This window comes from Oncorhynchus mykiss, chromosome 12 (genome assembly GCF_013265735.2).
Source record: "Oncorhynchus mykiss isolate Arlee chromosome 12, USDA_OmykA_1.1, whole genome shotgun sequence".
In the NCBI taxonomy this organism is placed as follows: Eukaryota; Metazoa; Chordata; class Actinopteri; order Salmoniformes; family Salmonidae; genus Oncorhynchus; species Oncorhynchus mykiss.
This window is the reverse complement of record NC_048576.1, coordinates 8,160,388-8,184,082: the sequence shown is the minus strand read 5'-3', so window position 1 is coordinate 8,184,082 and position 23,695 is coordinate 8,160,388. Positions and strand designations below refer to the sequence as shown.

Here is a 23,695-nt window from a genome sequence, read left to right as displayed (position 1 = left end):
TATAGAGAGTGGTACTCGGTAATGTGTTGTATTGGATTTGCCCCAAACATAAAAAAAAAAAAAAAAAAAGAATTGCTATGCCAAATACTTTGCAGTATTACTTTAGTGCCTTGTTGCAAACAGGATGCATGTTTTGTAATATTTAAAAAAAATTCTATACAGGCTTTGTTCTTTGTCAATTAGGTTAGTCTTGTGGAGTAAACTATGTTGATCCGTTTTCTCCTATAACAGCCTTTAAACCCAGTAACTGTTTTAAAGACACCATTGGCCTCATGCTGAAATCCTTCCTCTCCGGTGACTGAGTTTGGAAGGACACCTGTATCTTTGTAGTGACTGGGTGTATTGATACACCATCCAAAGTGTAATAACTTTACCATGCTCAAAGGGATATTTGTCAAGTTTTTATTTAAGTGTTAAAAAATTACCCATCTACCAATTTTTTACCCATCTTTGCGAGTTATTGAAATCCCTCCCTGGTCTTTGTGTTTGAAATTAACTGCTCGACTGAGGGACCTTACAGATAATTGTATGTGTGGGGTACAGAGATGAAGTAGTCATTCAAAAATCATGTTTAACACTATTTTTGCACACGAGAGTGAGCCCATGCAACTTATTATGTGACTAGTTAAGTACATTTTTACTCCTGAACAAATTAGTTGAATATTTATTGACTGAGCTTTTTCATTTTTGTTGTATTTATACAAAAAACAAAAAAACATAAACATAAAAAACAAAAACATAATTCCACTTTGACATTATGGGGATATTGTGTGTGTGTGTGGGCCAGTGACCAAAAATCTCAATCAATTTTAAATTCAGACACAACCAAATGTGGAAAAAGTCAAGGGGTGTGAATACTTCCTGAAGGCTCGGTACATGGGCACTAATACAACGCAGGAACGATGCGTTTTGATGAGTGAATAAATCGATTTGATACGATTCGATGCACTGACATTTGTTGCATAAACCTTCATGTTCCATTCTAAATGGATCTGCTGCTGATTGGGCTCGAGCTGGGAGTCTGAGCTGGATCTGTTTTGGGTTGGGTGGATATGTGTATGTGATGCATGTCTATGGCATGTCTTGAAGGCACCTGATTTGAGCTATAAGGATACTAGACATCTACCACCCCACTGTCAGATTAAGGGATGGAGCAATGTAGCTTTTTTTGGGGGGGGGAGCAGCGATTACAGCCTCGGGTCTTCTGTATGACGCTAAAGGAGAGTTTCTCCCATATTTTGCAGATCCTCTCAACCTCTGTCTGGTTAGATGGGGAGCGTTGCTGCACAGCTATTTTCAGGTCTCTCCAGAGATGGTCGATCTGGTTCAAGTCTGAGCTCTTGCTTGACCGCTCAAGGACATTCAGAGACTTGCCCCGAAGCCACTCCTGCGTTGTATTGGCTGTGTACTTAGGGTCGTTGTCCTGTTTAGAAGGTGAACCTTCACCCCAGTCAGGTCCTGTGCAGGTTTTCATCAAGGATCTCTTTGTACTTTGCTCTATTCATCTTTCCCTCGATCCTGACTAGTCTCCCAGTCCCTGCTGCTGAAAACATCCCCACAGCATGATGCTACCACCACCATGCTTCACCGTAGGGATGGTGCCAGGTTTCCTCCAGATGTGACGCTTGGCATTCAGGCCAAAGAGTTCGATCTTGGTTTCATCAGACCAGAGAATCTTGTTTCTCATGGTCTGGGATGAGTCTTAAGGTGCTTTTTGACAAACTCCAAGCTGGCTGTCATGTGGCTTCCATCTGCCAATCTACCATAAAGGCCTGCTTGGTGTAGTGCTGCAGAGATGGTTGTCCTTCTGGAAGATTCTCCCATCTAAGATCCACAGAGGAACTATAAAGCTCTGTCAAAGTGAGCATCGGGTTCTTGTTCACCTCACTGACCAAGGCTCTTCTCCCCCGATTGCTCAGTTTGGCTAGGCGGCCAGTTCTAGGTCTTTGTTGTTCTAAACTTCTTCCATTTAAGAATGATTGAGGTCACTGTGTGGACCTTCAATGCTTCAGACATTTTTTGGTACCCGTCCCCAGATCTGTGCCTCGACACAATTACTGTCTCAGAGCTCTACGGACAATTCCTTCGATCTCATTACTTGGTTTTTGCACTGCCAACTGTGGGACCTTATATAGACAGGTGTGGCTTTCCAAATCATGTCCAATCAATTGAATTTACCACAGGTGGACTCCAATGAAGTTGTAGAAACATCTCTAGGATGGTCAATGGAAACGGGATGCACCTGCGCTCAAAGTTCGAGTCTCATAGCAAATGGTCTGAATACTTATGTAAATAAGGTATTTCTGTTTTTATTTTGAATACATTTGCTAAAATTTCTAAACGGTTTTCGCTGTCATTATGGGGTATTGTGTGTAGGTTAATGAGGATTTTTATTTTAATACATTTTAACAAAATGTAGAAAAGTCAAGGAGTCTGAATACTTTCCGAATGCACTGTATATAGCACAATCGAATGGTTTTGAGCGTTTGGAAGTTTTTATGGAGTGATCCTCTTCTCGATTCGTCCATGCAGTGCGCCTCGCAAAAGAGATTCCCCGTTTATACAGGGTTTAGTTGATAATTTAATCTCTAAAAATTACCTTATACACTGATTTTTGTTTAAAGAAACACTTCCAAAGCTATTGCTGATGGTGAAATGAAACAATCAACATAACATTTGTCAGCCCCTGTTCAGCAGGTATGACTTGCCTCCCTCCGGTAGCTTTTATTCCAGTAAAACAGAATTTTCAACAGGGGATAGATGGCGGTAACCAAGGAAATAACATGGGTTGTCACTCAATGAAGAAGACTCATCAATTGTCACAAAATATTATGTATTTTTGGAGGGTAGAAAGAATGTAATGTAATCAATAGATTTTGTAACGTTTGAATCCATTTTCGGGAGCTATGCAGGCTAGATCTGGACCGATTTCACTTGTATCTTATGCATCGACCCCCGATTTCAAATGTTTATCTGTGAATTGTTTACAACCCTGCTTGAGTCAACTTGACTAATCGGGTACTGTATGTTTTTGTAGGCCTAACAAATTCACTATGCAATGAATGAATTCCCCCCACTAATCACCTCACGGCCCTCATCGTACTTACAGATCAGATTTAGAATGTCTCTAAAAGCCTCAAATCCGACTAGAGAATTCTCCCTCAGGTTGTTTTCACAGGGTTTTTTCTGGATCAAAATGGGGCTTGGTGGTGGGCATGGCGAGGGTTTGACCAATGGCGTGGTCTCCGATCTAATATTTTATTTCCCCTCGGTAGCAGAGAACATTTAACTGTTTTAAAGTGGTTCTTCACATTTTGCCATGGGGCGGAGAGAAATCTTTACTGTTTTAAACCTAGTTTCCTGCTATTTTACACATTTTGCCATGGGGCGGAGAGAAATCTTTACAGTTTTAAACCTAGTTTCCTGCTATTTTACACATTTTGCCATGCTTTATGCCGTATTCTTATTCTGAGTGACTCAAACATTATAACAAAACCAATCATACCATGACATTTTTTTTTGAATTTTAGATTCTCCCTGATGATTATTATTATTATTTTTTTTTTATGTTACCCTTCCAAGACTTTTCTATGTATAAACCCTGGAAGAGCTGAGCTTGTTGACGATACTGTTTTGAGCCAAGATTATTCTCCAACTTTCTCTCCGCCCCCAGTGAGGACGTCTCCTGAGAGCAGAGCGGCACACGTCATTAGTTTTATTAATCCAGCCATTCCAAGGCTTGTCCACAATCCAAATATATTAACCGTCTCTCTTATGTGGAATGTGGCCTGTCCCCCCCCCCCCCCCTCCCTCTCACCCTCCCTACCCACAGCCCAAGCTGCACCTGCAGCAGCTCTGCTCATTGTTGGGGACCCCTTTCTCGCCCTGCCCTGGCCCCTGCCTCGCCTGGCCCTGGTACACGTGGACACTAACCCAGCAGTGCTGATTTGGCAGGCTGCCGTTTCCACCCATTGCGGGCGCTAATCCGGCAGAGGATAGCTGTGTAGTGACTCATAACCCCGAACCTTCAACTCACCCCTCACTCTACAAACTGAACACAAATAGAGCTGACGGGGTCAGATAACTCTCCTAGTCATTGTCAGAGAGGCACATCTGTTCTAGATTATATATTTCTATCTGAACATTCCACAATGTTGTGTCCTACTGAACACATGCAGTCCTGATGTTTCGTTGATTTGAATCCATAGTGAATGTCCTGGAGAGTGGGTGATGTAGAGGTGTTTTTTTTTTTTTGTGTCTGGGGTTCCATTGGTTATCGAGCTTGAAGCTGCCTGCTCCGGCTACTTGAAGCATTGTGCTCTACTCTGCTGTCTAAGCCTTGCCTCAGTCATACAGTAGTGTAATGCTTCTGCGATTTTTAACAATGGAATTTAGCACAATAATCTCTCTCTCTCTCTCTGGTTGTTTGCCTGGGCAACTCAGACTCTGAGGCACCTGGGAACTTTTTGAGTGGGGCTGAAGGTACGGAGAGAAACTGTTTGGTTCAATAAGTTTCCACACAGACCTATGAACTAAAACTAAAGAAATGCTTGCTTGTGAACAGTCTTCAATACGCTCAGTAAATGTTTTAAAATAAAGTACTAATAAACAGAAGTGAAGCCGAGACTAAACATAGTAATGCGTTGGATCTGTAGCACTCATGTTGGACATAATGACGTATGCTTAGTAGTGGGGACAGTCAGGAAAGTCTTCTTTTGGGGTCAGTGACGAGGCTGAAGTAAAAGGCGCTCCGAGAAATGGGGTGTGTGTTTTTGTGTGGCTTTGCACTTCAGCAAAACGCCCACACGCGCACACTGTCATCAGGCCCGGCAGTCTGGTGCTTGTTAACACGCAGTGAGACGATCACAGTCAGTAGTAGTAATACATGGTTGTTGAGGAGGCTTCTCTGTAGCCACTGGCCAAACTCAAGGTAGGCCAAACAGATTCCTAGATTTTTATCACACAGTTGTACATTTTCTAAGGCTTTATTCAGCCGAATTCTGATGTTTTTCTACTTTTTGGTCTTTTAACCAATCAGATCTTTTGTCTATAATTGGGCTGCCTATGTAAACACAGCCTAAGTCTCCTCACCTAGAACTGCAATACTCAAAGTAGCTAGACAATACTGCCTGTCTGGTACACATATTGAATGCAGTGAGGTGGTGTTGCTATGGTGATTGTTTGTTGTGATCCAGACATGGTTCCTGTTTGGAAACAGTCCATGCCATTGTACCCCATCCTAGATCCCCAGCGTTGGTTAGTCGTGTGTGTTGGAATGTGGTTGAGCAGTAGTCTGGTGGCCGACTCTACAGTAGTATGGAGTTTGGAAAGAAGGGTGTGTCGTGTTGGCAGTAATTATGATTCATCTTGGCTACAGAGTTAAAAAAAAAAAAAAAAAGAAGACTAATCTTGACATTTCGAGGCATACTCTGTAGGACTGCCAGGGACCTCGTGATACCATATTATCATGATACTTCAGTGCTGATACAATGTGTGTTACAACTCTATATATTGTAATTCGATGTTCCAAACATTGCTCACCATATGTCTGCTGCAGAGGGACAAGATGGAGACACGAGAAAACAAGTTTTGATCAGTCATGGAAATACTAGCGCAGACATTTTTTTCTGCTCCCTATTTAAAAACAAGATGGAGAATAAGCTATGAAGGAAAAATACTGGTATTTATGTTCAGATGCAGCCAACTAGCGCAAAAATTATATTGCGATATTGTCAAAACGACCGCCCCCTTCAAGAGGCTGAAGAAATTTTGCTTGACCCCTAAGACCCTCACAAACTTCTGCAGATACACCAATGAGAGCATTCTGCACCGCCTGCAACCTCACACTGCCTGCCCTCCAGGAGATCTACAGCACCCGGTGTCACAAGAAGGCCAAGAAGATCAAGGACCTCAGCCACCTGAGCCACAGCCTGTTCACCCTGCTACCATCTAGAAGGCAGAGACAGTACAGGTGCATCAAAGCTGGGAACGAGAGACTGAAAGAAGCTGTTTATCTCCAGGCCATCAGGCTGTTAGTCATCATTAGCCGGCCTTGGTACCCTGCCCAGAACCTTAGACACTGTCCCTATAGAGACTGCTGCCCTATATACATAGTCATTGAACACTGGTCACTTTAATAATGTTTACATACTGTTTTACCCACTTCATATGTACATTGTAGACAGTTTTTCCATACATTATCTATACTGAAGAACAAACTTCAATGATTTTACTGAGTTACAATTCATAAAAGGAAATTAGTCCATTTAAATACATTTTTTTTTATTAGGCCCTAATTTATAGATTAGCATACCTAATTTACTAGCTAGTTAGCTAGAAAGCTAAATGGTTAGCTTATGCCAGATTGGACGGAGTCTGGACAAAGTGAGGGAAATTGTCTCGGAGAAACTGAAGATATACCACAGGAAGATCTGAGTTGGAGTGTGCCCATAGGACTGGAAAACCCACCACCGGCCCAGGTGACAGGCCCAGGCCGATAGTCGCCAAGTTCCTGAGGTTCAAGGACAAGGTAGTGGTTCTGGAAAGAGCCAAGAACTTGAAAGGAGTGTACATCTTCCGCAACGAGGATTACCCTGAAGCTGTGGGCCAGAAGAGAAAATAACTATCCCAGCCATGAAAGCTGCCAGAGCGTGTGGGAACATTGCTTACATCTGATATGACCGGCTCATTGTCCACCCTCCCTCCCAGGAGCCTGGAAGGAACGAGAGAGCCAAGCCTATGGGTAATGTAGCTTCAATGCTGCAGCACACACACACACACAAACACACACACACACACAAACACACACACCAAATGATTAATGGACTAAATGTATATTTTGCTTTGTTTGCTCTTTTCCATATTATGTCTATCTTGGAGAAGCTACCCAAGAAAGGGCTGAAAATAGCCCATATTAATATGTAACCTTAGAAATAAGGTTCATGAAATCAATAACTTGCTAACATCTGATGGCATACATATATTAGTCGTTTCTGAGACTCGCTTAGATAATTAATTTGATACAGCAGTAGTAACAGGAATGCCTATGGGGGAGGTGTTGCTATATATATTCAGAGCCATATCCCAGTAACGCTTAGAGAAAAATCTCATGTCAAGTGCTATTGAAGTGTTGTGGTTGCAGGTTCACCTGCCTCATCTAAAGCCTATTATTTTGGGGTGTTGCTAATAGGCCACCAAGTGCCAACAGTCAGTATCTAAATAATGTGTGTGAAATGCCCGCTGGTGTAAACACAGAGGTGTACTTTCTTTTGGACCTGAATATTGGCTGTCTTTCATCAAGCTGTCCGCTCAACAGGAAGCTTCACTACCCACTGCCTGTAATCTGATTCAGGTTATTAATCAACCTACCAGGGTGTTTACAAACACGACAGGAACAAGATCATCCACATGCATTGATCACATTTTTACTAATACTGTAAAGGAACAAGATCATCCACATGCATTGATCACATTTTTACTAATACTGTAGAACTCTCTTCTAAAGCTGTATACACACACATTGGATGTAATGATGACAATATAGTGACTATATCTAGGACAACCAAGGTTCCTAAAGCTGGGCCTAAAATAGTCTTGGATCATCAAAGTTTTTGCTGTGACTATGTGAATGATGTAAAAAAATGTGTGTTGGTCTGATGTGATTTTAATAAGGAACATCCAGACGCTACGCCTTTTAATGAATTTATGAAATGGCTTCTTCCAATTATTGATAAACATGGGCAACTGTTAAACTAACTTTTTAAAACTGGCTCCATGGATTGATGAGGAATTGAAAAATGGTATGGTTGAAAGATGTTGGAGGAGGGGGGGGGGGGGTCAAAAGGACTGTTTAAGTCTGGCTCACTTACTGGAAATTGTGACTAAACTTAACAAAAATAAGAAACTTATGAAGCCAATATCAATGATATGGGAAATAACTTTGGCATACTTTAAATTACGTTGTGGGTAGAAAGACACATTGAACTCCACTGAATCAGATGGCTTATTCATTACAAAAGTATGTAATGTTGGCTATTATTTTAATGATTACCTCATTGGCAAAGTGGGCGAACTTAAGCAGTTAATGCCAACAACGAACAGTGAGCCATCGTATTCAGGCATAAAAAAATGAATAATGAAAGAAAAGCACTAAGTTATAATTTTGTAAAGTTAGTGTGGGACAGGTGGAAAAATTATTGCTCAATACTGAACTCCTGGCATTGACAACTGACACGGAACCCAAACCGGCTGCGTGCGTGTGCCATCGTGCATCAATTTATTTTGTCCCCCCACACCAAACGCGATCATGACACGCAGGTTAAAATATCGAAACAAACTGAACCAATTACATTAATTTGGGGACAGGTCGAAAAGCATTAAACATTTATGGCAATTTAGCTAGCTTGCATTTGCTAGCTAATTCGTCCTTGGATATAAACATAGTTATTTTACCTGAAATGCACAAGGTCCTCTACCCGACAATTAATCCACACACAAAACGGTCAACAGAGTCATTTCTAGTCATCTCTCCACCTTCCAGGCTTTTTCATCTTTGAACTTATATGGGGATAGCCATCTAAACTTTCATAGTATTACCACTACGGCCAGCAACACAGTTCGTCTTTCAATCACCATGTGGGTATAACCAATGAGGAGATGGCACGTGGGTACCTGCTTCTATAAACCAATGAGGAGATAGAGGCAGGACTTGCAGCACGATCTGCGTCACAAATAGAACTGACGTCTATTTTAGCCCTTGGCAACGCAGACGCTCGTTGGCGCGCGCAATAATTGAATAATATAGATTTCTAAATTAATTTTGTAACGCACGTGACGCGTGCAGTGTAGTCAGGGTATTAGATGAAAAGCTACTGAGGATGGTAGCTGACTCTATAGCCACTCCTGTCTGTCATGTCTTTAATAGAGGAAATTCTTTGTCCTCAGGCCTGGAGGGAAGCCAAAGTCATTCCGCTACCCATGAGTGGTAAAGCGGCCTTTACCTGCTCTAACAGCAGACCCATAAGCTTGCTTCCAGCTCTTAGCAAACAGTTGGGATTTTTTTGGGACCAAATACAATGCTATTTCTCAGTAAACAAATGAACAGACTTTTAGCATGCTTGTAGAAAAAGGCAATCAACATGTTCTGACTGCACTGATACACATGACTGACAATAAGATTGTGGGAGCTGTACTGTTAGATTTCAGTGCAGCCTTTGAAATTATTGACCATAACCTGTTGAGAACTTGTTTTATGGATTTTCAACCTTAGCTCTGAATCCATGATATAGCAATGTATCTAATAGAACTCAGAATGTTTTCTTTAATGGAATATCAAACATGTAGGCCCTCCTAGTTTATAAAATATATTTACCGATGACACCCCACTGATATTAAAGCCTTTTGTGAATGTATTTGAGATTCTTCAAATTAGCCACCATTTGCCTTGACAGCTTTGCACACTCTTGGCATTTTCTCAACCCGTTTCATGAGGTAGTCACCTGGAATGCATTTCAATTAACAGGTGTGCCTTGTTTAAAAGTGAATTTGTGGAATTTCTTAATGCCAATCAGTTGTGTTGTGATGAGGTAGGGGTGGTAAAATACCATGTCCATATTATGGCAAGAACAGCTCAAATAAGCAAAGGGAAACGACAGTAAGACATGAAGATAAGTCAATCTGGAAAATTTCAAGAACTTTTAAAGTTGGTTTTTGCAACTTCACTTGAACAATCAAGTGCCATGATGAAACTGGCTCTCAGGAAAGGAAGACCCAGAGTTCATTAGTGTTAATTGCACCTCAGATTGCAACCCAAATAAATGAGTTCAAGTAACAGACACATCTCAACATCAACTGTTCAGAGGAGACTGCGTGAACAGTGGGTTAACTGCCTGTTCAGGGGCAGAACGACAGATTTGTACCTTGTCAGCTCGGGGATTTGTACTTGCAACGTTCCAGTTACTAGTCCAACGCTTTAACCACTAGGCTACCCTGCCGCCCCATGGTCAAATTGTTGCAAAGGAACCACAACTAAAGGACGCCAATAAGTAGAGACTTGCTGGGACCAAGAAACACGAGCAATGGACATTAGACCGGTGGAAATCTGAGCTTTGTCTTTGTGAGACGCAGAGTAGGTGAACGGATGATCTCCACGTGTGTGGTTCCCACCGTGAAGCATGGAGGTGGTGGTGTGATGGTGCTTTGCTCGTGACACTGATTTATTTAGAATTCAAGGCACACGCTACCACAGTGTTCTGCAGCGACATCCCATCTGGTTTGCTCTTAGTCCCACTATCATTTGTTTTTCAAAAGGACACTGACCCAGCACACCTCCAGGCTGTGTAAGGACTATTTGACCAAGAATGAGAATGATGAGTGCTACATCAGATGACCTGGCCTCCACAATCGCCCAAACTCAACCCAATTGAGATGGTTTGGGGTGAGTTGGACCACAGAGTGAAGGAAAAGCAGCCAACAAGTGCTCGGCATATGGGGGAACTACTTCAAACTGTTGAAAAAGCATTCCTCATGAAGCTGGTTGAGAGAATGCCAAGAGTGCAAAGCTGTCAAGGCAACGGGTGGCTACTTAAGAAATCAAAATATATTTTTGAGTTACTACATGATTCCATGTGTTATTTCATAGTTTTGATATCTTCAATATTATTCTACAATAGTAAAAAAAAAAAAAAAACCTTGAATGAACAGGTGTCCAAACTTGACTGGTACTGTACACGTTAGCGACCACAGTTAATGAGGTCACCGAAGCCCATAACGACGAGTTTTGGAATGGGTGGGCAGTATTAAGCTCGTCCTGAACATCTCTTACAACTTAAAGCGCTGTATTTGGTACAATCATTCCCTAAGCGCTAGACCTCCGCTGAATCTGGTAGTGAATGGTGTGGCTGTTGAACAAGTTGAGGAGACTAAATTGCTTGTTGTTAACCTTGGCTTGTAAACTGTCTCGGTTAGAACTATATAGATTCAGTGGTTTTAAAGATAGGGAAAGGTCAGTCCGTAGTAGATGTTCTGCTTTTTTGACACACTACACAAAGCAAGTCCTGCCGTCTCTAGTTTTTATCTTGATTATTGTCCAGTCATGTGGTCAAGTGCTGCTAGAAAATACAGTTAAGCTTTAGCTGGCCCATTGTAATCAGAGAGCTGATTTTATAAATACTATACTACTATAAATACTATGCCAGTCTCTCTTGGCTAAGAGTTGAGTAGCGACTGTCTGCATCACTTCTTCCTTCTTATAAGAAAGTGTTGATAAAGCACAGCTCTGAAACGCACACTTACCACACCAGACCCAAGGGTCTCTTCACAGTCCCCAAATCCAGAACAAATTCAAGAAGGCATTCAGTATTTTATATAGAGCCCTTATTGCATGCAACTCTGTTCCATCTCATATTGCTCAAATTAAGCAGCAAACCTGGTTAAAAAAAAAAAAAAAGATACATCGACACCACATGACACATGGTCCTTATTTGACCTAGATAGTTTGTGTATGTATTGATTAGAGGTTGGACGATTATCATTTTTCAACGCTGATGCCGATTTATTTGAGGACCCCCAAAAAAAGCCGATACCGATTAATCGGCTGATTTAAAAATATATATATATATATATATATATATATATATATGTGTATGTATTTGTATTAATGACAATTGCAACAATACTGAATGAAAGTGCAATATGTGCCATGTAAGAGAGCTAACGTTTTAAGTTCCTTGCTCAGAACATGAGAACATATGAAATGCTGGTGGTTCCTTTTAACATGAGTCTTCAATATTCCCAGGTAAGAAGTTTTAGGTTGAGGTTATTATACTATTTCAATTCAATTCAATTCAAGGGCTTTATTGGCATGGGAAACATGTGTTTAACATTGCCAAAGCAAGTGAGGTAGATAATTTCTCTCTATACCATTTGTATTTCATATAGACCTTTTAACTATTGGATGTTCTAATAGGTCTTCTAATTGCCAGCCTCATCTCGGGAGTTGATAGGCTTGAAGTCGTAAACAGCGCAATGCTTGAAGCATTGTGAAGAGCTGCTGGCAAATGAATTAAAGTGCTGTTTGAATGAATGCTTACGAGCCTGCTGCTGCCGACCACCGCTCAGTCAGACTGCTCTATCAAATCATAGACTTAATTATAATATAATAAAACACAGAAATATACGAGCCTTGGGTTAATAATAATAATAATATGGTCAAATCCGGAAACTATCATTTCGAAAAACAAAACGTTTTATTTTTTCAGTGAAATACGGAACCGTTTCGTATATATTTTGTATTCCGGACTCGTATTTCTCTTTTTGATACTGCTCATTCTGTCTTAATTATTTTATAAACTTGTGGATGTGTGTGTTGCTACATATTGCTGCTCTGTTGTAGCTAGAAACTTAAGCATTTCGCTGCACCTGCGATAACATTCACAAATCTGTGTATGCCACATATAAACTTTGATTTACATGTTAGGTTGGGATGCCCCTCTCTCTTCGCCCAGCCCCAGGTGATGTGTAGTTCTGTCTGAGCAGTAGTAGCCAACACACACACACACACACACACACACACACACACACCTCTTCTAAAGACTAAATCCTGGAACCCTTGATGTGTGGCTATCTACATTTAATGACCTAGTCAGCACCGGTTGGCTAAGTATTAAGTGGCTCTCCCGTCCAGGCTGTGTTTGTGCTGCGGTGTGGCATTGTTCACTCCAACAGAGAGAAAAGCCCCTCCACCCCTCCACGCTTAGTGCTGTTTGTGTGGTAGCCAGCCAGGCAGCTATTGACCTCAGCTGCCACTGAGAGCTTGCCAGCAGCAGTTCTCCACTCAGCCCTCCCTTCAGCAGCACAATACATTTGCCTTACGTAACTATCGCTGTGACCGGAGTGAAGACCACTTTTAGTCCTCTTATCTGAAACATGGAAACCTGAGGAAGGGGAGGGGGGGGGTTAAACAGTGAAAGACTTGTCACACAACACCATGTTTTGTGCTGAAGCTTTTTGTTGTTGTTGAGGAATTACCGTATCGGGGACATAATCCCTTCCATAGTTTTTTATAAGCAAATATTTCACTTCCAAGATGGCATGTTGGAGTACAGTAGTTGTTAGGCACTAACCCCTAACCACTGTTATGGTGCAGCAGTAGTCTGAGGAGAGAAGTCTGATTTGTAATTGCCTGTGTGTTTGACATTCTACTGTTTTGGTGGTGTTTGTCCCAAAATGGCACCCTATCCCCTACATAGTGCACTACTTTTGATTAGAAACCATAGGGCCCTGGTCAAAAATAGTGCTCTATATGGGGGATTTGGGGACGTAGCCTAGGAGTCGGTGGTTAAGCGTCTGAGTGCTGTTATGTTGATGAGTCAGTCTGACAGACAAAACAAATGAAACACCTACACGGCTGAATTAAAACGAATTAACTCACTGTTGTGTGTAGAGGGGTGCCTGAACTATGCAAGCGACTTCATCTTAACCACATTACACTCTTGAGTAATGCAACAATTAACAAGCATGTGCAGACGAGGGGGTCATTCTTCTCGTCTGTAGGCTACACTCCTTTCATTTTTAGCTTCAAGACAAAAGCTCAGAGTTGCTAACAGCATGTCTTCATCAAGTAACATTAGCCTATTTAAAAAAATGCATATTCATATGAGAGGGTTAATCGTTACAGTACACTTACTGTACAACATTACAACAAACCAGACTGCATTTTTTAGCAATGTCGTGCAAATCATTACATGTGGTAAAAGCAAATTGTGACGGAAAACGGGGGTGTAAGTGAATTCACTGCGGATTTGCATCAGGCTGTTTCATATGGAAGCTATACCCACCACCAAATAGGATTTGTCAACATTCTGCCGTCTGATCAACTGCAGCCTACTGACGACAACCACAGGTAGCCTAGAGCAGCCTACTGACGACAACCACAGGTAGCCTAGAGCAGCCTACTGACGACAACCACAGGTAGCCTAGAGCAGCCTACTGACGACAACCACAGGTAGCCTAGAGCAGCCTACTGACGACAACCACAGGTAGCCTAGAGCAGCCTACTGACGACAACCACAGGTAGCCTAGAGCAGCCTACTGACGACAACCACAGGTAGCCTAGAGCAGCCTACTGACGACAACCACAGGTAGCCTAGAGCAGCCTACTGACGACAACCACAGGTAGCCTAGAGCAGCCTACTGACGACAACCACAGGTAGCCTAGAGCTGACGACAACCACAGGTAGCCTAGAGCTGACGACAACCACAGGTAGCCTAGAGCTGACGACAACCACAGGCAGCCTAGAGCTGACGACAACCACAGGTGCAGGAAGCCTAGATCCCATCTGGTCCAGAGGGAAGCAATTATATTTATAGCCTAAAATAGGCCAATTTTATTTGTGTTCTGAGAAAATGTGAATGGTCAAATTTGGTTTATATTCAAGCTTCAGTTGGTTAGGCTACCTACTCCTTTTTAATCCAAGATGATTGACTGGAATGAATCAATCAATACCATAGTGATGAACTACTGAGTATTTATTTTTAAATTACAGATGCAAAGGCCTTTACCATGCAACCCTGCATACAGCCAGTTCAGCCCAGTTTCAGTTTTTGTCCAATCGCTGTTGTCTCTTTCTGTGTGAAGGGTCTGGAGTTGGTGAGGTTAAAAACCATTTCCCCACTACCTCTGGGACCCGTGGTGACACCTCTGAAACCACACAATGTCACAACTGAAAGAACATACAAATAGGATATGTTGACGGTATCGTCATTAAAAAAATATATATATACAGTGCCTTGCGAAAGTATTCGGCCCCCTTGAACTTTCCGACCTTTTGCCACATTTCAGGCTTCAAACATAAAGATATTAAACTGTATTTTTTTGTGAAGAATCAACAACAAGTGGGACACAATCATGAAGTGGAACGACATTTATTGGATATTTCAAACTTTTTTAACAAATCAAAAACTGAAAAATTGGGCGTGCAAAATTATTCAGCCCCTTTACTTTCAGTGCAGCAAACTCTCTCCAGAAGTTCAGTGAGGATCTCTGAATGATCCAATGTTGACCTAAATGACTAATGACGATAAATACAATCCACCTGTGTGTAATCAAGTCTCCGTATAAATGCACCTGCACGGTGATAGTCTCAGAGGTCCGTTAAAAGCGCAGAGAGCATCATGAAGAACAAGGAACACACCAGGCAGGTCCGAGATACTGTTGTGAAGAAGTTTAAAGCCGGATTTTGGATACAAAAAGATTTCCCAAGCTTTAAACATCCCAAGGAGCACTGTGCAAGCGATAATATTGAAATGGAAGGAGTATCAGACCACTGCAAATCTACCAAGACCTGGCCGTCCCTCTAAACTTTCAGCTCATACAAGGAGAAGACTGATCAGAGATGCAGCCAAGAGGCCCATGATCACTTTGGATGAACTGCAGAGATCTACAGCTGAAGGTGGGAGACTCTGTCCATAGGACAACAATCCTTTTATTGTATATTGCACAAATCTGGCCTTTATGGAAGAGTGGCAAGAAGAAAGCCATTTCTTAAAGATATCCATAAAAAGTGTCATTTAAAGTTTGCCACAAGCCTCCTGGGAGACACACCAAACATGTGGAAGAAGGTGCTCTGGTCAGATGAAACCAAAATGGAACTTTTTGGCAACAATGCAAAACGTTATGTTTGGCGTAAAAGCAACACAGCTCATCACCCTGAACACACCATGCCCACTGTCAAACATGGTGGTGGCAGCATCATGGTTTGCTGCTTTTCTTCAGCAGGGACAGGGAAGATGGTTAAAATTGATGGGAAGATGGATGGAGCCAAATTCTGGAAGAAAAAAGACCTGAGACTGGGACAGAGATTTGTCTTCCAACAAGACAATGATCCAAAACATAAAGCAAAATCTACAATGGAATGGTTAAAAAATAAACATATCCAGGTGTTAGAATGGCCAAGTCAAAGTCCAGACCTGAATCCAATCGAGAATCTGTGGAAAGAACTGGAAACTGCTGTTCACAAATGCTCTCCATCCAACCTCACTGAGCTCGAGCTGTTTTGCAAGGAGGTATGGGAAAAAATTTCAGTCTCTCGATGTGCAAAACTGTTAGAGACATACCCCAAGCGACTTACAGCTGTAATCGCAGCAAAAGGTGGCGCTACAAAGTATTAACTTAAGGGGGCTGAATAATTTTGCACGCCCAATTTTTCAGTTTTTGATTTTGTTAAAAGAGTTTGAAATATCCAATAAATGTCGTTCCACTTCATGATTGTGTCCCACTTGTTGTTGATTCTTCACAAAAAAATACAGTTTTATATCTTTGTTTGAAGCCTGAAATGTGGCAAAAGGTCGCAAAGTTCAAGGGGGCCGAATACTTTCGCAAGGCACTGTAGGTGACCCGCCCAAGGATTACAATGGCAGAAAAATCCCCGACATGGTGTAATTTAGGCCTACATCTTTTAAAAGTCTGTCTTTGGTACTCTATTGGCTTCGGAAACCAGTCAGTTGAAATGTTTCACTGAAAACGGCTTGGCTCAGCTGACCTAAGCTGAAGTGACAACAGAATACTGTTGTTTGTGTTGTCAGAATGTGTCCCAGAATGTTAATCTGATCAAATAATTTGATGCGCGCTACATCGTTCCTGACTTTTTTACATTCCTATCAATGAATAGCCTAAATCATGTAAGCCTTAGTTGACATGTCTGTGCACTCAAGACATTGCTGTTCTTATAAGAAACAACTTAAGACATTGCTGTAAACAATTATCCCAAATCTTGAACATGTATTATTTGTTTGTGTGACATATGATGACGAGAGAGAACTAAAAAGGCGGCAAGCTGTTAAATATGAAAATCCACCCAAAAAGGCAAATTCTTTGATTGTCCGAACTTGAACTGAAATCCTGTGACCATCTTTTGAGCTCTGAGATTCCAATCATGGATGACACACACACACACACACACACCCTGTCCTGGCCTCAGTCTGACCTCTGAGAAGGGGCCTCTTCTCAAGCTCACTGGACTGTATCAGGTGTGTGTGTGTGTGTGTGTGTGTGTCAGGGAAAGTCACTTGATCGTAGTTGTTTCAGTGCATTTACCACCATGCGTGTATGTGTTTTGTTCAAGCTTCCCCTATTGGCTGGTTTCTGTGTCACTCAAACAGTGTTATGCTGCCTTCCAGACGCTGTCACATGAAGCTGACTGTGTGGAAGACATTCTGAGGGTAAGCACTTCTCAAATCTTTACTAATGAATCGTGTAGAGGTGGAGGTTGCTCAGTTTGCTAGTGTTCATTATCATCGTGGCTAAAAGAGGGATTTAGTTGCTGAGCACATGGCCACTTTTCACATTCCTGTGTTAAATCCAACCCATGTTTAAAGAGCTAACTAGCATTTATTCAGGACAGAACCCCACTTCATGTGCTGTATGAATGCGTCATAGGGGTCCTGCTGGGTAGGGTAGTTAGTCCTCATCCTGCTGGATAGGGTAGTTAGTCCTCCTTGTCCTCACTGGGTCCTGCTGGATAGGGTAGTTAGTCCTCCTCGTCGTCGTGCTGGATAGGGTAGTTAGTCATCCTCGTCCTCCTCACTGAGTCCTGCTGGGTAGGGTAGTTAGTCCTCTCTGGGTCCTGCTGGGTAGGGTAGTTAGTCCTCCTCACTGGGTCCTGCTGGGTAGGGTAGTTAGTCCTCTCTGGGTCCTGCTAGGTAGGGTAGTTAGTCCTCCTCACTGGGTCCTGCTGGGTAGGGTAGTTAGTCCTCCTCACTGGGTCCTGCTGGGTAGGGTAGTTAGTCCTCCTCACTGGGTCCTGCTGGGTAGGGTAGTTAGTCCTCCTCACTGGGTCCTGCTGGTTAGGGTAGTTAGTCATCTCTGGGTCTTGCTGGGTAGGGTAGTTAGTCCTCCTCACTGGGTCCTGCTGGGTAGGGTAGTTAGTCCTCTCTGGGTCTTGCTGGGTAGGGTAGTTAGTCCTCCTCACTGGGTCCTGCTGGGTAGGGTAGTTAGTCCTCTCTGGGTCTTGCTGGGTAGGGTAGTTAGTCCTCTTCGACCTCCTCACTGGGTCCTGCTGGGTAGGGTAGTTAGTCCTCTCTGGGTCTTGCTGGGTAGGGTAGTTAGTCCTCCTCGACCTCCTCACTGGGTCCTGCTGGGTAGGGTAGTTAGTCCTCCTCTCTGGGTCCTGCAGGGTAGGGTAGTTAGTCCTCCTCGCTGGGTTGACTCCCCTCTCTCTCTGCCTCCTTCAGGAAATGACCCACTCCTGGCCTCCTCTCCTGACTGCCATCCAGACGCCCAGCACAGTTGAGCCCTCCAAGTTCTCCTTCCCAGTCAAGGTGAGCCTGAAGGCCCTCTGAGCCTGAAGGCCCTCTGCGTTGCCTGAGATGCACAACTTACTGCAACTACACACTATTGTATTAGCTTTAGGTATTCAACCTTAAACACTTCAGGCCATGGGTTCTACTCTACTAGCAACTTAGAATCCCCCCCCCCCCCCCCCCCAAAAAAAAAATAATATCTTACACGCGTGTTCCACTTAGTCAGTCATTCACAGCACCTACACTACATATGTTAATCATCAGTGTTGTAGTCTGTTGTCGTAGATTCTGAGGGAAAGCATAACGCCTCCCTTGTCGTGTGTGTGTCACTAAGGCTGGTCGCCTCTACTTTGTCCCCTCACAGGAAGCACAGCATGTCCCACCTGCGTCTCCAGGACAAAGTAAGTCAATGTGGAGGATTGGGAGTCTATACTCACTGGATATACCATATTACAACATGTTAATGTGGGGGATTGGGAGTCTATACTCACTGGATATACCATATTACAACATGTTAATGTGGGGGATTGGGAGTCTATACTCACTGGATATACCATATTACAACATGTTAATGTGGGGGATTGGGAGTCTATACTCACTGGATATACCATATTACAACATGTTAATGTGGGGGATTGGGAGTCTATACTCACTGGATATACCATATTACAACATGTTAATGTGGGGGATTGGGAGTCTATACTCACTGGATATACCATATTACAACATGAAGTTAAACACTAGCTCAGCAATGTACTTCTTAAAGTAGAACAAGGCTTTTATTAGCTCATTGGCAGTTGATGGGGGGTCGCTCTTGTGCAGCCCTGTTTCCGTGGTTGTGCTGTAAATGCCAGCTGGGTGCCCTCTCTTGCTTTATCTACATTTGTTTCTCTGTGTGTATCTTGCTCGCTCTCCTTCCTTCCCTTTCACTCCTCTCTCTTTCTCAATCCACCACAACGACACCTTCCCTTTTGGTGTCAGATTGTAAAACCCTCCCATGGCCTCTTAACATCAAAACTACTGGAGGAATGGTCACTTCCTCCACTCCTGTCGCTCGCTCTCTTTATGCCCTCTTTCGCTCGCTCGCCCTCTTTCGCTCGCTCGAACTCTCGCTCGCTCGCACTCGATCTTTCGCTCGCCCGACCTCTCGCTCGCCCTCTCGCTCGCCCTCTCTATCTATTGTCATCGCCGGCGGACGCCGTCACAAACACTTAAACCTCTGGTCCCCCGCAGTTAGAAAGTTGTCCATATTGTTCATCTCCCCGTCTATTGAACTGGATGGCCAAGAAATAATAAACCGCTAGCTTCTCTCAAATGAGCTCTGACCCTTGATTGACCTCGTATGCCTGGATCTCCTCCACTGAGCTGACTGATTTGGTGACCGGCCGTGATGCTGTTTATTGCTGCGTCCTTTATTCTGTCTGCGTTTTTAGTAATGATGTTGTTTTGGTGTTCCCTCTTCTCTTCCCAGAACACTATGGATCACCTCCACTAGCCCCGCCCTCCATCTGTCAACAGAGCTCATGGTGAGTATACCCTTCTCACCCTGTGTCAAGTCCCCAACGAGGAGCTACGCTGTGCCCCAGGCCCTGGCCTTCTGTTCGGGTTGAAAACGTTGCGGTGACCCTATAACCCCCCCCCCCCCCCCCGCTCTCAGATTAGAGGTTTCACCGGCAGATTTATTTATTTATTTATTTATTTAATTTTACCCCTTTTTCTCCCCAATTTCGTGCGTGGTATCCAATTTTTTTGTATTTTTTAGTAGTTACTATCTTGTCTCATCGCTACAACTCCCGTACGGGCTCGGGAGAGACTAAGGTTGACAGTCATGCGTCCTCCGATACACCACCCAACCAAGCCGCACTGCTTCTTAATACAGCGTGCATCCAACCCGGAAGCCAGCCGCACCAATGTGTCGGAGGAAACACCGTGCACCTGGCAACCTTGGTTAGTGCACACTGCGCCCGGCCCGCCACAGGAGTCGCTGGTGCGCGATGAGACAAGGATATCCCTACCGGCCAAACTCTCCCTAACCCGGATGACGCTAGGCCAATTGTGCGTCGCCCCACGGACCTCCCGGTCGTGGCCGGTTACGACAGAGCCTGGGCGCGAACCCAGGGTCTCTGGTGGCACAGCTGGCGCTGCAGTACAGCACCCTTAACCAGAGGAGGCCCTTCACCAGCAGATTTGACCACCCTGCTCACAGATTAGAGATTTCACCGGCAGGGACACATAGCAGGAGCCTCTGCCACATATTCCATTTCTCTCTTTACAGACTGAGCCTGCAGAGGGCCAGTGTCCTCACACAGCCGTGTGTGTCACAGTTTCTTATCTAAACACCTTTCTGTGTGTTGTAGTAGAACACAGCTGGGAGATTCCCACCTCGTCTCTTTAACGTCAGTGAGGACATGGTCAAAAAAAAAAAACAGCCGCGAAATTACGTACCAAAACTATTGAGATGAGATGAAGTCCCCTTACAATATGACATACAAAAACGCCATGTCATGCATGCACCTCACCTGTGTGTGATGGGGACCTCCGAAACCAAGTGTTCCCCAAGTGACCCCCCCCCCCCCCCCCACAACACCTGAGCACAGGAAGGCGTTGAGGGCTCGGGCTAGTGGGCCCCAAGCGTAAACGGCTTCTGTTGGTGTATGCACCCAGGGGACAGTCCTATTACAATAGACAGGTGGGCTGACAATCCTATTTCTAGCTACAGTACAGGTTGGGTGGATGGTGAAAGAGCTCTACAGTATCCCCCTTTTCACTCACCTATACCTGAAAACCGTAAGGTTCCCAAATCTCCACAGAGGAACTGGAGCTCTGTCAGAGTGACAGGCATGCCTGCAGGATTTCTTTTTGCCTGATTTTAGATATGTTCCTGCTTATCGCCTCCAACATTTTGGTAGGCTAATTGTTAGTCAACTTTGTCTATAATTAGATACATACAGCTTCTCTTCTGTCATTATATGTTGCCCTAGAAGACTAAATCAACCCTTGCTCACCAGAATGTCATAAATCGATAGAATGAACGCTTCAATTTAGTTTCACAACTGTGTAAAGTTTTCTTTGTCATCTCTGCTTCTTTCGTGGAGCAAAGACGTTTTAGGGACCGGGGAGAAAATGCAATAACAAAAAAATATTTTCCGTCTAAACTTTTGACCGGTGGTAAGGAAATAGAAATCTGTGAAAAACGACTCAACGTGTTTCTGATAATATTTCAGTTTGGCCTGGATGATTAGTATAATTAAAAAAATCAGCTTTTATGACGTTGGTGAAGAAAGTACCTCTACAGATGATATCGAACTGCACATTCACACTCTCTCAAAATTCTGAAAGAAAGAAATCATATTTCTCCACTCTTGTTCCCGAGTGAAAATGTTGCCTTTTTTAATTTGGTGTGTCATGATAATGCAAGGAATGCTTCATTCTGCAGGAGTTAAGATTAAGGCAATGTGAGAGGTTCAAGACGTACAGTCCAGTGTCCAGATTTTTAGTTTACATTTCACCCATCTGAACAGTATCCCTGCAAGTTCCCTTAGCACTATTAGAAGTGCCCGTCTTGTGACTGTCGAATATGTATGGCGCCTCACAATCATCACGCATAAAATCACTGCTATCATCCTTTTTTACCACGTCACCAAATCTTTAGCAAACATTTATCTATTTATTTATTCTCTCTTTTACTGAATTAAACTCCGACATTGTCCTTTTTTGCCTTGTAGGCAGGCTATTTGGCGTGAGTGCAGTTATGCCTTAGGCTTTAGTCAAGGATGCCAGATAGCTGAAAATAAATGCCTAAAATATAGCCTGTAGATATACATTTCACAAGAATTATACATTTTATGGTTTTTAAGGAATTGTATTCTCTTTATTCAACCCGCCCGCCCACCCTTCATCCACACAATATTTTGTGACCCTAAACTCGTCCGCCCCGCTGATATAACCACGGTTGACCACTGGTAATGAGTCAACACGCGCATCATCATCCTCCACTCACTCTTAGGGGGCCAAATATTTTGCTAGCTCATGGAATGTGCCCATCTCTTGTCAAATTGCAGCTATGCCACCTAGCCTTGGCTATATTAATTTTGTGTAGGTAGCCCTTAACTCGGGGTTTATGGCGACGTTGCAGGGGAAAATCACCATCTTTAACTAGGGCTGTTCTGGTGACCGTATTACCGCCACACCGGGAGTCATGGCCGCGGTAATATTCCACGTGACCGTTGGGTCTCAGTAGCCTCCTTTTATCCATTCTGGACATGCGTTTGTAGTACCCAACTTGCTAACAACGTTCAGGTGTACTAATGGCCTCGAACTCATGGATCTATTGTCCCTCTAACCACTCTGACATCAATGCAAATTAAATCTAAAGTCACATCAAACACTTATCATCAAAACAGTATCGTGCTTTTTAAAACTCACCTCACTGTGATTTTATCAATTTCAAGATGGAAGTTCAACAGCAGGTTGAAACTGAGTGTAAAACATGGTCATTGTGGATGTTGTTTCAAAGCCTAACATAATGAAACAGACAGCGCTTTCTAAGGGGGGGTGATTAATTCCAAAACACCCATAAGAATATTAGTTAATGCATATGCATGGGCCCAATCATAGCCTACTGCATATTACGGGTGGCAGATAAACGTTTACAAAATATATTTTTTTACCTTTTTTTATTTTATTTTACCAGGTAAGTTGACTGAGGACACATTCTCATTTACAGCAACGACCTGGAGAATAGTTACAGGGGAGAGGAGGGGGGATAAATGAGCCAATTGTAAGCTGGGGATGATTAGGTGGCCATGATGGTACGAGGGACAGATTGGGAATTTATCCAGGACACCAGGGTTAACACCCCTGCTCTTATAAGTATCATGGGATCTTTAATAACCACAGAGAGTCAGGACGGACACCCGTTTTAACGTCCCATCTGAAAGAAGACACCCTACACTGTGTGATTTTTAACATGTCTTTGGTACGTAATTGGTCTAGCTAGCCTATACTCCAAAATGAAATATTCTAGTAATCACCTTTTTGAGTGTGGACTGTATTATTAGGTATAGTGGATGGTTACCTTATGCTACACATCACATTTATGGTCGCTCAACATAGCCACTTCATATGAGCACTCGGTCTGCAATGGACTGGCCTACAGCCTGTGGCATGGTGCACAGCCACTTATATAAGGGTGGGTCTAATCCTGAATGCTGATTGGTTAAAACCGCATTCCAGCCGGTGTCTATTCCACAAATTACCACTGGCTAAATCTATGATCTTAAAATGCCTATTTACTCAGATGGAATAGAAGGCAAACCACTTTTTGTAATGGTGAATATTAAATGAATTTTATTAGACATTAGATGAATATTGAATGGATTTTATTAGACCATAACCG

At 43.1% G+C, this 23,695-nt stretch overlaps 1 protein-coding gene across 3 annotated transcripts in view; it reads left to right on the top strand.

Annotated features, from left to right (window-relative positions):
* Positions 1 to 23,695, top strand: part of LOC110536914 (AF4/FMR2 family member 1) — a 77,546-nt gene that overhangs the window by 21,311 nt on the left and 32,540 nt on the right. For all 3 annotated transcript variants that reach the window (XM_036936811.1, XM_036936810.1, XM_036936812.1), the window contains exons 4-7: positions 17,176 to 17,217; positions 18,229 to 18,315; positions 18,662 to 18,698; positions 19,769 to 19,823. In XM_036936811.1, the coding sequence (XP_036792706.1) occupies positions 17,176 to 17,217; positions 18,229 to 18,315; positions 18,662 to 18,698; positions 19,769 to 19,823 (221 nt within the window). The remainder of the gene's footprint in view (positions 1 to 17,175; positions 17,218 to 18,228; positions 18,316 to 18,661; positions 18,699 to 19,768; positions 19,824 to 23,695) is intronic.